This window comes from Lithobates pipiens, unplaced genomic scaffold (genome assembly GCF_037356315.1).
Source record: "Lithobates pipiens isolate NorthernLeopardFrog02 unplaced genomic scaffold, aLitPip1_a1.2 Scaffold_25, whole genome shotgun sequence".
NCBI lineage: Eukaryota > Metazoa > Chordata > Amphibia > Anura > Ranidae > Lithobates > Lithobates pipiens.
Window position 1 is genome coordinate 156512856 of NW_027507787.1, and position 12150 is coordinate 156525005.

Here is a 12150-nt window from a genome sequence, read left to right on the forward strand (position 1 = left end):
GATTAAAAAAAAAAAAAAAAAATCTGATTTTTTTTATTTAAATAAGATTTGATTTAAAAAAATCAGATTTTTATTCAATTTTCATTAAATGCTTTTGGAGTAAAAATCTAAGAGATAGCTTTCTATTTAAGATACATTAAATTTTTGTAAACTCATTCAACGAATCAAAGCTCTGCAAGCTGAGATAACATGCACGGCATTGATACATTCACACAGATTTTACAGGAACCAAGAGATAAAACCGAGTTCAGAAATATTCATTTATCCCATTGTTTTGCAAACCTATGTACACTAAAAACTGTATGATTACATCAGTTCTGATTTCGCTGTTTTACTAACCTAACAGCTTATTCTAAATAGGAAACCTTAATTTTGTTTGCAAATATTGACGATTGTAACTACCAGCAAAAATAAGTCCCTACATTTAAAGAGCACCTGTCATTTCAGATACATCATGACAGCGCCTGTTAGCGGGCATCCACTCACCTGCTGCCGCCACGTCCCTCACCTTGTTGTGTTACTGCCGCATCACCAGCCGTCCCATTAAAGTGAATGGGACTGTCGGTTAGTCAACAGCGGGTCAGAAGAGGAGCCACTGTGGGACAGAGATGACAGTTGCTCCTTAAAAATTATGAGTTTAAAATCGAGTTGATTCTGACTTACCGTACTATAACAAAAAAAAAAAAAAAAAAAAAAATGCTGCCAACACCTTCCCAGGTTCACTAACAGGAATATTTAGCATCCCAAACCCCTTCACTAAATACTACTATACTGACCCAGCTCATGCTGCTACAGAACAGGGAAAGATCCTGAATATCAAAAATATTTGATAACGACTTTCTAAATTTTGCCCATTAAATGTAAGGTTGTCTAGAATCTGAAATACTGGGAATTTCTCAAGCATCCTAGCAGCAGTAGGAGTACGGGGAAGGTGAATACAGCACACTTAGGCCCCCTTCACATGGGGGCGGTGAGGGGGTGTGTGGGAAAGTTTAGCAGCGCTTTATCGTAGTTTTAGCGGCGGTCTGAGGCCGCTAGTGGGGCAGTTTTAACCCGGTATAGCCGTGCTGCCCCATTGATTTCAATGGGTAGGAGCGGTTTAGGAGCAGTGAATACACCGCTCCAAAGATGCGGCTAGCAGGACTTTTTTCACCGTCCTGCTAGCGCACTGCTCCAGTGTGAAAGCCCTCCAGCTTTCACACTGGAGTGAAAGGGGCCGTTTTTTTCAGGCGCTACTTTTAGCGCTGTAGCGCCTGAAAACCGCCTCTCACACACACGGACCGGTCAGTCACGCGTTTTCAAAAGAAAAGGGAAAAAAAGTGAAGTCTTCATCAGTTACTTTACAACCATTACCAATGCAAAAAACTGATAAAAGCCTTTGGGTGAGAGAATATTACCCCTGTACAAATTGGTAAGACCTCATCTGGAATATGCAGAAAAAAAAATAATGTAAAAAAAAATAAAAATAAAAAGAATTCATCAGTTTAAACCAATTTGTATTGTTCTTCATATTTTTGGTAAAAAAAATCCCAATAAGCATATATTGATTGGTTTGCGCAAAAGTTAGAGCGTCTACAAACTATAGGATGGATTTATGCTTTTTTTTAATTGTTTTTACTAGGGCTGTGGAAATTAAAGATTAAATAGATTTTTTTTTGATCGTTCAAAATTCTTTTGAACGGTACTCACCTCTACGCTGGCTTCCGGGTCTTCAGGGAGTTCGAGGAGATTCGGTGATGTCAAGGACATCTACGTCACCGGGCACCTCCCCCCTTCCCCAAGTCCTTCAGTCTGCTAACAAAGGGAAGGGGGGAGGAGTCCTGTGACGTCTAAGTTCTGGTTGAACGTAAAGCTTACAGGGGAGGAGCTACGCATGACGTCACCCGCTGCTGCCCTACGGAACTAACATGATTGTCGGCTTTACATGCTGTGTTTTATCATCTTTATGTGAGTAGTTTGTGTTTGAACACAAAAATTAAAGCTTCTACTTAAGCGGTGAGCACTTAGATCTTTTCTTTCTACCCATGACCTGGCGTCCTTGCTGACATCTAAGGAGACGTGAGAGAAGTTTATGATCCGTGTTAACCCTTTTGATATCCACTTGCATGACCACCTGTTTGCACAGGGGTCCATGCCATATGGTGACAGTGATTAGTTAGATCAGAGGTGGAGGGATTGTCATGCTGTCGAAAAATAAAAAAAATTACTTACGTCAGTGCTGCAGTTTGAATTTAAAATGTATTTGTGTGAACTGTGAAATTAAATCATGGATTGTGGAAACTAACCAGTGTCGGGTGATTGTATATAGTGTATACCACATTTACCACTGTACCACTGACTAATGCAGAGTTGCAATGCAAGGAGATCAGCTAAAAGTAGTTGGATCTGTATGTGCGTTATAATTAATCGAAATTAGTCGATTGATTAAAAAAAAAAAAAAAAATAAAAAAAAAAAGATTAATTGAACACAAAAATTGTAATCAGTAACAGCCCTAGTTTTTACTAGTAATAGCAGCGATCAGTGATTTTTAGCGGAACTCCGACATTGTGGCGGACACACCTGACACTTGTGACGCTTTTTGGGGATCAGTGGGGGGGGGGGGGGGGATTTATGTGCTCAAGCTTAACAAATTGTTTACAATGAAAATGCTATTTCTTTTAAAAATAAAGCAGAGTTTCACCCACATGAAACTTTTTGCCCCTGCTTTCGTGACTACTGCACGATTATTATTATTTTTCCCCAGCAATTTAAGTACCTTATATCGCTGGGCATTGCTCCGCTTCCTCGCAGTGGCAAGGTACGTAATTTCCAGCTGGCAGCTGTGCAATGGCTCCTGGGAGCTAATGGGCATACTCCGCCTGCAGCATCACGGTATCCATGCAGAGCGCTTTCTACGATGAACGTCGTATATCGGAAGAAGAAACAAATGGGCTTCAGATGCCCACAGTCAAAAAATAGGAACAAGCTCACAGGGAGGGCCAAAGGAAGTTATTTTAACCAGAAAAAGACTACTAAAACATACCATTTATAACTCATACCGATAGAGAGATAGAGATATCCACTCTCCAGGGAGTGTGTCCACTCTCCTCCCTCCTCTCTATCCTGGGGTGCCCACTATGCCAGTCCTGGGCCCGCAGATGGGAAAGAGAAGCCCATGATACATAGCGAGAGGGAGTGTGCTTTACCTGTGTGGGGAAACAATCCACTTGACAAGTGAGCCCCGCTGCTTGTCCATAGACAAAAAAACAAACAAAAAAACAAACAAAAAACAGACCTACCCAGCACCTGAAACTGCATGCAGCTGGAGGTCGGGCAATACAAATTTTGCAGCCCTGCAACAGTGAATGGGCTGAAAAAAGCCCAGGTGCCAGCACCCAATTTCTAGTCACCATGGCGACCTGCCATTTGTCGAACCCTGCTTTAAACTGCTAGTTTAAAAGGCCAACAACAAAGAGCAGAAAACGACTGCAGTACAAGCCAGCCAAATACAGTATTCTTCCCATCCCAAGTATGCTCAGGGTAAATATTTATTCATAGATACTTTTAATCTAGAACAGTGTACGGTGCCAGCTACAATGTTAACATTAAAGCTAAATTAAATTGTTGGACAAGCAGATAAACAATGAGTTGAAACATTTTGTAACTGAAAATAGTAAAACAATCCAGTTAGCCCCATGAACCCCCCCCCCCCTCGATTTTCAATATGGTTGCATATGGGTGATAATATCCTTCACAGCAACAATTCCTGCCAGCAAAATTACAGAAGCCACTCCATTCTCTCTTCTTCCTGTAAGACCGCCAAAAGAACCTCCTTCTGCTCTTAAAGGGTTAGCTTACCTTTACCAAAACATAGATAAGAAACATCTAGATAAAAAAACTGCAGATTTGACCAAATAATAAAAAAAAAATACCCTTGTAATAGGTATAAACTAGAGGTCATGTCCATACCTTCCAAAGCCTGGCAGCAAAAACCCCCAGAGGTGACATTATCCTGTACTGCCTTGTTGCTAGGACTTTGCAAAGAGATCTCTTGCATGTGCTCTCAATTATTGCTGTAGCTGCTGAGACAGAGGAGACGGGACTACACATGTGCAGGGGTTTAAGAGCTCTTGTGATGTAAGCAGTAATGGCTTGGAGTGTCTTAGCAACCAAAGCAAGATGGGGTGATGCCGTCTCTGGGAGATTTTCAGCCAGGCTTCAGGCGGTACATAAAATGTCCTACACCTATAGCGCGGACATTACCCAAATTTAGTCAAAGCTGCAGTTTGCTTTTATTTACAGGCAACCCTTACTTATATAGACAGTTTTTTGGTGACTACGGCAGACTAACCCTTTAACATTTTCCCACCCGGCCTATAGTGGATTGACAGCAGGGCAGTGGCATTACCATCCTGACTGGACGTCATTCAGAACAGGGTGCCCGGCGTGGCCATTGGTGCTGTGGTGTGTCCCCTTGGACAAACCCCATTTACAATAACGGTAAAGAGCCTATGACGTAGGCTCTTTTATCATGTAATCAGCTGTGTCCAATCACAACTGATCACAGTGTATATAGGAAATGCTGGTTATCGACATTCTTCTACTCAAGCTGACATGTGAGAAGAGGAGAGCCAAAAAGTGGATTATCTGAGTGGAGACATTCTAAATTCAGTCTTTTTAGCAAAAAATAAACCCAGGTGTGACTAGAACCAAAAAAACAGTAAAGATAAAAATGTTATTTGGGTACAGTGCTGCATGACCGCGCAATTGTCTTTCAAAGTGTGAGAGCGCTGAAAGTTGAAAATTGGCCTGGGCAGGAAAGGGGTGAAAGTGCCCGCGACTGAAGTGGTTAAATGCCAACAGAGCAGGATCTCTTATTTTTAATTTCAATTGGAAATATAAAGAAACACTCGTTTTGATTACAATGTATGAATTATGATTTTAGGGAACACAACAGTGTATGAAAGTGAGCTTTTATATACTTGTCTGGAGTCATTTTGTAAAGGATGCAGAATCACAATCAAGGGCAGAGACAAAAGTTAATTCGCTAAATATTTATCGGCAGAACAAAGATGAACTATATAAACAGGGAAGAAGTGAATAGTTTCCTTCATATAGGATGTGCGCTCCATTTCCTTGTTTACAACGCAAATCTAAATATTGCTTTATTTACATGTCTAAACATGACCTGAATAGTTTATGCTTTTATTCTATCCTAACACATAACACAGCTTCTGCCCACAAAGGATTTATCAACACAAAGGCAGGTATTGCAGATTACCGATCCAGCAATGACAAGGCATACCCTGTCACTTTACATACAGTTTACTGATCCAGCACTGCTTCTTCCTCCACAATCTGACAAGGCACTCACCTAATATCCGGACTACTGATCCGGCACTGACAAGGCACTCACCTAATACCCGGATTACTGATCCAGCACTGACAAGGCACTCACCTAATACCCGGATTACTGATCTGGCACTGCTTCCTCCTCCACAATCTGACAAGGCACTCACCTAATATCCGGACTACTGATCCGGCACTGACAAGGCACTCGCCTAATACCCGGATTACTGATCCAGCACTGACAAGGCGCTCACCTAATACCCGGATTACTGATCTGGCACTGCTTCCTCCTCCACAATCTGACAAGGCACTCACCTAATACCCAGATTACTGATCCAGCACTGACAAGGCACACATTGTTATTTGACATACAGTTTACTGATCCAGCACTGCTTCCTCCTCCACAATCTGACAAGGTACTCACCCAATACCTAGATTACTGATCCAGGACAACTTCCTCCTCCACTATAGGAAAAGGATAACACTAACTTTCTACACAGCTTGCTGATCAAGCATTGCTTCCTCTCCCACTATCGCCTTCTATACAGCTTACTGATCCAGCACAGCTTCCTCCTCCACTATCTAAATGCCAGTTCACACCAGCGTGATGCGGGAACCAGCTCAATTCCAGTGCCCGTTCCCACATCGCATAGAACTAGCAGGCAATTCTCACTGCTCTATGCAAACTGCTGCGGGTGTCAATAGAACAGGTTAATGACAACCCCAGATCGGTTAGCATATCGCAGTGCAAACTGTAAATTCAGACAGGAATCGGATCGCATGGGTGTGAAAAAAAAAAAAGAAAAAGAAAAAAGGGAGGCCTGCAAGATTTTGGTCGTAACGCGTTGCAAATTCAACCAACCATACAATCTGTATGGCTGAATTACGCATCACACAGACATCGCATGTGATCTGCACAGCAGATATTTGTGATGCGAATCACATGTCATGTCCAACATTGGACATGTTTGAACCAGCACTAAAAACACGCACACAGTCACCTTACTAATCTTCTACTGCTTCCTCCTCTGCTATCTATCTGACAAGACCCACCATCACCTTCTATCCAGCACAGCTTCCTCCTCCACCATCTAAAAAGATTGCACATGTCACCGTACAGCTTAGGTAGGCCATAGACGGTGCAAGTTTATTTCTTGCAACCAGGCGATGATTCCCCCAATCACATACAGTGCTGAGAGGGGAATCCCTCCTGCTGAGATATCGTCTCCCCCGACAGGAGGAGGGGAAGCCATCCCCGTTGGGAGAAGACAGTGATTATTGCTAGCGGTTATAGCAGCTGCTAGCAATAATCACAAGTACAATCTGGCAGGCTGGTTGTACCCAAGTTGGTCGGCCAACTTGGTACATTCAGCCTGCCCATATGGATCGAATCTTGGCTGATTCCTGCTGAACCAGCCGAGATTCAAACCATTTATGGCCAGCCTTATTGGTCATCCTCCTGCTTCCACCTCTGCTTTCTGATAAGACCCATTGTCACCCTCTAAACAGCTTACTGATCCAGCACAGCTCCCTCCTCCACTATAGGATAAGGTTCACATTGCACCCTTTTATACAGATTACTAATCAAGCATTGCTTCCTCCACTACCTGACAAGACACACACACTGACATATTATACGAGTTTACTCATCCAGCACTGCTTTCTCCTCTACTGACAAGGCATACATTGTCATTGCTACCTACTCCACTAACTGAAAAGGCAAAAACAGTTACTTTATAAAGAATATTGTTTTCTGATTTGCTTACCATCCATTTCAAACTGCATAGGGGATAGGAATGCCAGCAGGGGACACAAGATTGGGGCTGCTCTGTGCAAAACCATAACACAGAGCAGACAAGTATAACATGTTGCCTTTAGTATAATTTTAACCAGACCCTCCCATTCAGAATCAGCCTGCATAGGATGTGGTTAAAAAAAAAAATACAAAAAAAAAAAAAAAAAAAAGAGAAAAGGTGGTAGTTTACAGCAACATTTGTCAAAATCTTGCAATGTACACAGATTGCCCTGAGGGGATTGTTTTTTCTTAACAAAAGTGGAGTCAATCTTTAAATATTTTTCAGAGTGTCACAGAATATGACAACTTTATACATGTCATGCATAACCACCGATATCTCCTTACCGATCTCTGCTGGTAACTGTTTGATCTTATTTTCCCGGATGCTCAGCATCGTTAGCTTCGTCAGGGTTTTAATGTCCTTCTCCACAGTAGTGAGACGGTTAAAGCGCAAAAATAGCGTGGTGAGCGAGCTGAGCCGATACACCACTGGTGGGATCTCTCGCAGCTTGTTATGCCGCAAGTCAAGCATGCGCAGCTTCTTCAAGTTGTCCAGAGAGTCCGGCAGGCTGGTTAAAGAGTTCTCGCTAAGCGCCAGCGTTACCAAGTTCACCAGGCAGCCCACCTCCGCCGGCAGCGATGGCAGCTTGTTACCGTATAAATAAAGTTCCGTTAGCTGTGTGAGTTCCTTGATGGAGGCCGGGAGTTGGTGTATGGACTTTTTGGCCAAGTCCAAGCGAGTAGAGTTCTCCTCCCGGCATTTGTTCAATTCCTTGATCACCTCAGCATTGCTGGCCTTTTTGCGCATTCCAGCTGCTGGGTTGGGACGTTTTATTGTATTGTCCACGGAAAATGCCACCCCGGGCTGTGCCCCGCTGGCATCTTTCTTCCCTTCTTTGGCATCTTTCACTTTGGTCTTAAGTTCCTTGTCTTTGCTGTCTTTCAGAGTGCCACCAGTGGCCTTGGACTCCTTTTCACGGTCTTTTACTGTTGCAGGACCCTTATGCTCCTTATCCTTGGGGTCCTTCTCTTTACCCACACTGGTACTCATGGTGCAAGCCAGTAAGCCAAGAACCTCATGAACTCAGAGTGAAAAGCAACATGTGGTAAAATCCCTGGTCTTGGAAAAAGTAGATGCAGGTCAGAAATATTCCTCTGCTACATATTGTATCCAGGGTGGGGAGGTTCAGTGAGCAAAAATCCAAGCAGGCAGCCAAATACCAAAAGCAAGAGCTCCAGGCTAGATCATCTGAAGTAAAAACAGAAAGGAGATTATAAACCAAGACAATACAAAAAGGTATAGAACACAAAAAATAAAACACCATGTAACAGGCATTTAAAAGCATATACACCTAATGGTCAAAAGGTTTCAGATGGTTATAAAGTCACATGCATTTATATTGTTTTATCTTCTCTGTTTTAGGAACTTAGGTTTGTGAGGGACCGAAATTCCCCTCTGACCTATGCAAGCTAGCATAGGGACGACATGACCACACAGCAGAGCTGGGAAAATAATGCTTAGCTTCATAATTTAAAATAAATAAATCCAAACGCACACACTGTACTTAAAGTGGCTGTAAACCCCTTAAAAAAAAAAAAATATAAAAAACAACCCTGAAAGACAAAAAGGTATAACATGCATACTAGCTCATTATGACTTGCCTAAGATCGAAGCCGCCGCAGTGGTCCTCGTTTGCTCCGGCGGCCGACATCTCTCCGGGGGGGTTACTTCCGGGTATCACTGCTCTGGCGCGGTGATTGGCCGGAGAAGAGATGGCATCACGCCGCGCATGCGCACGGGGGCCACCAGGAAACGGCACAGTACAACTGCACTAAGGGCATGTATGTGCCCTTGCTTCAGTTTGCTTAAAGCGGTAGTGAACCCGCTAAATTTTATTTTATTTTTTTACCACCTGCAAAGCAAAAGGCATAAAGAGCTAGTATGCACCCTCGGTGTTTCTTGCGGGTATCGTGGCTCCGGCGCTGTGAGTGGCCGGAGCCGCGATATCGTCACTCCCACGCATGTGCGCAGGAGATTTCAATCGCGGCCGGGCTGGCCACTGCTGGACTTTCAGCCGAGAATCCCCTTGTGCGCATGCGCCGCTGCAGTCAGCGGCGCATACCGAGAGGAATATCTCCTAAACCGTACAGGTTTAGGAGATTTTTTTTTTACCTACAGGTAAGCCTTATTATAGGCTTTACTGTAGGTAAAAGTTAAAAAAAATGAGTTTACAACCACTTTAAAGTGGAAGTAAACTCCCCTATCGTTTTCAGCCAAGGAAGCTGCCATCTTTGCCTCTGTTTAATCTTCAACTGCTATGGCATGCCTTTTTTTTTTTTTAAAAACTGTTTAAAGCCATGGGTTTACTTCCACTTTAAGTGCGCATGTGCCGATGATGTTGGCACATGCGAATACAGGGATATCTCCTAAACCGTGTAGGTTTAGGAGATATCAAATGTAGCTACAGGTTAGCCTAATTATAGGCTTGCCTGTAGTATAAAGTGATTGTAAAGGGTTTAATTTTAATATGTTCCTGAAACAAAGAGGCTCAAAGTATATAATAGATGTTACTTTAGGAGGGGGGAGAGAAGAGAAGGGAGTGAAGAGGGGAAGAGAGAAGGAAGGGTAGTAGAGGAGATCGGCTTCACAGTTCACACCCAGACTATGGAAATGAGAGGGGAGAGAGAAAGGGGGGAAGACACCAAGGAGAGAGCAGGATGATGGCGGCACGTCAATTAACCACTCTGAGATCAGCAGCCATGATAAGCGTTGTCAACACACAGGGTCAGACAGGAACAGGAAGAATCAACCAGGTATTGCACAGCATAGAAACAAGGTTTTTGATACATTAAAGTAGTATTTAACCCAAAGCAAACATTTTATTGTAGCTTAACAATTCTTAGATGTGATGGCTGCATTAGCTTACTTTTTAGGCTTTCACCTGGTGATCTGGCAAGCAAATCTGTTTTTTAAAGCACAAGCTCTCCAGCAGAATGCATCACTTTACATGGGTGAGACCAATCATTTAACACCGACATGGGTAATTAAAAACGATCAGCTCATATATATTCATGAAAAAAAACAACAACTCTGTATCGGATTATAAAGTGTGAGCTGGAGTTTGGCTTTAAAGTATAACTAAAGGCTAAAGTTTTTTTTTTTGTTTTGATGAAAAATAGAGAGGGATTAGAACACCTGTCAGTTTTTATTGCTCTGTGTGCCCCCCATTAGACCCCTTTCACACTGGGGCACTTTGCAGGCGATACAGCACTAAAAATAGCCCCTGAAAAGTGCCCTGAAGGAGCAGCTGCTGTCTTTTCAATGTGAAAGACCCGCTAAAAAATAGCGGCGCTTTACCGCCGACGCACCCACAGCCAATGTGAAAGGGGCCGCTCTCCATTTGTCCTATTTACCATTATCACTGAAATTAAAAGAAAATCCCAAATTTTGGGTTGTCACCAGAAATGTAATAGAGGGAAAATGTTCCAATGGGGACACCAGTTCTGGTGATGCCGAATATAATCTCTTAAAAGTGCAGGGATTTCCTCCCACTTCCAGTTTAGTTATGGGACAGCAAGTAATGGGAAATCTCTGCAATGACAAAGATGGACAAAAAAAAAAAAAAGAAGGGTTCTACTTTCATTTATTAGTGTATCCAAACCTGCTAATACATTTATCACACCACACACAGACAATACTGCTATGTCTTCTGTGCTCATTCCTCCAGAGTTACATGCATAGCTAGTCTGGTTGGGGGGGAAAAAAAAAAAAAAAAAAAAAAAAAAGGTTCATCTAGTTCAACCAATAAAAAAGGGAAAAAAAATAAATAAATCATCCCATATACACAATGCCATGCCCACAGTTGATCCAGAAGGCAAAAAAAATAAATAAAAAAAAATAAAAAAAAAACACAACAAAACTATATATTAAATACACAAAAACAGGTACTCAAAACACTTGGACAAAAAAAAAGGGCTAACTTTACTGTTTTATTTTTATTTTAAATCTGTATTTTTTCCAAAAAAATTGCGTTTGAAAGACCTCTGCGCGAATAACGCGTCACATAAAATATTGCAACAACCGCTATTTTATTCCCTAGGGTCTCTGCTAAAAAAAATTATAGATTTTTACTTGTAAGCAACAAGTGTCAGAAAAGATTTAGTCTTTAAATGGTTAAACCGAGAACTCTACACAGGGATTTCAGTCCATTGAAGAAAAAACATTGCATCTCCGATCTTTGCTTGGCAGACTGCCCAGAGAGGAGGAAAGTCGCTTCAATGATAACTTTAGGCAACTTACATTGACTTCAATTACAGAAGTCTTTTTTAAGTCGCGCTGAACATATAAATCGGCCTTTTTATCAGCACAATCGGCCCATGCCGATTAATAAAAAAATGCAGATATATCGGTCGACCTCTAGTTCCCACAATCAGCTACAGAAGGAAACCCCATTGAAAGCAATGGAAGCTCATTGGCTCCTGCAGCTAATCATGATCACTCGCATGTAGTCACTTATGCAGTGATCACATGTGAATGGCTGTGATTAGCTGCGGCCCTCCCCATTGCTTTCAACGGAGCTGCCTTCTGTAGCAAAGGTCGGCCATACACAGTTCAAATCTAGGCCAATTCAGCAGGAACAAGCCGAGATTCAAACTGTTAATGGGCAGGCTGAATGTACCCAGTTGATCAATCAATCACGGGCCTGCCAGATTCTTATCGCTAGAGATAATCACTATCTTCTTCCCGCCTACTAATTGAGTGACTAGGGCCAAATTGTAACGGCTAGACGACTGGTTCAGAGAATCTCAAACTGCAGCTCTTGTGGAACGTTCCCAGACTGCAGTGGTCAGGACAGACCAAAAGTGGTCCAAGGAAGGAAAATCAGTAAACTGGTCTCAGGGTCATGGGTGGCCAAGGCTGGCCCAAGTAGTCCAAACCACAAGAGGAGCCACTGTAGCTCAAATTGCTGAAAAAGTTGGATAGAAAGGTGTCAGAACCCACAGTGCATCTCAGTTCGTTGTGAAT

General features: G+C 42.5%; 1 protein-coding gene across 1 annotated transcript in view; it reads right to left on the bottom strand.

Annotated features, from left to right (window-relative positions):
• The window catches only part of SHOC2 (SHOC2 leucine rich repeat scaffold protein), a 77239-nt gene extending 68871 nt beyond the window's left edge, over positions 1-8368 (bottom strand). Inside the window, exon 1 of the mRNA XM_077455051.1 lies at positions 7470-8368. Coding sequence (XP_077311177.1) covers positions 7470-8175 — 706 coding nt within the window. The 5' untranslated portion in view covers positions 8176-8368. The remainder of the gene's footprint in view (positions 1-7469) is intronic.
• Between the last annotated feature and the right edge of the window lie 3782 nt (positions 8369-12150).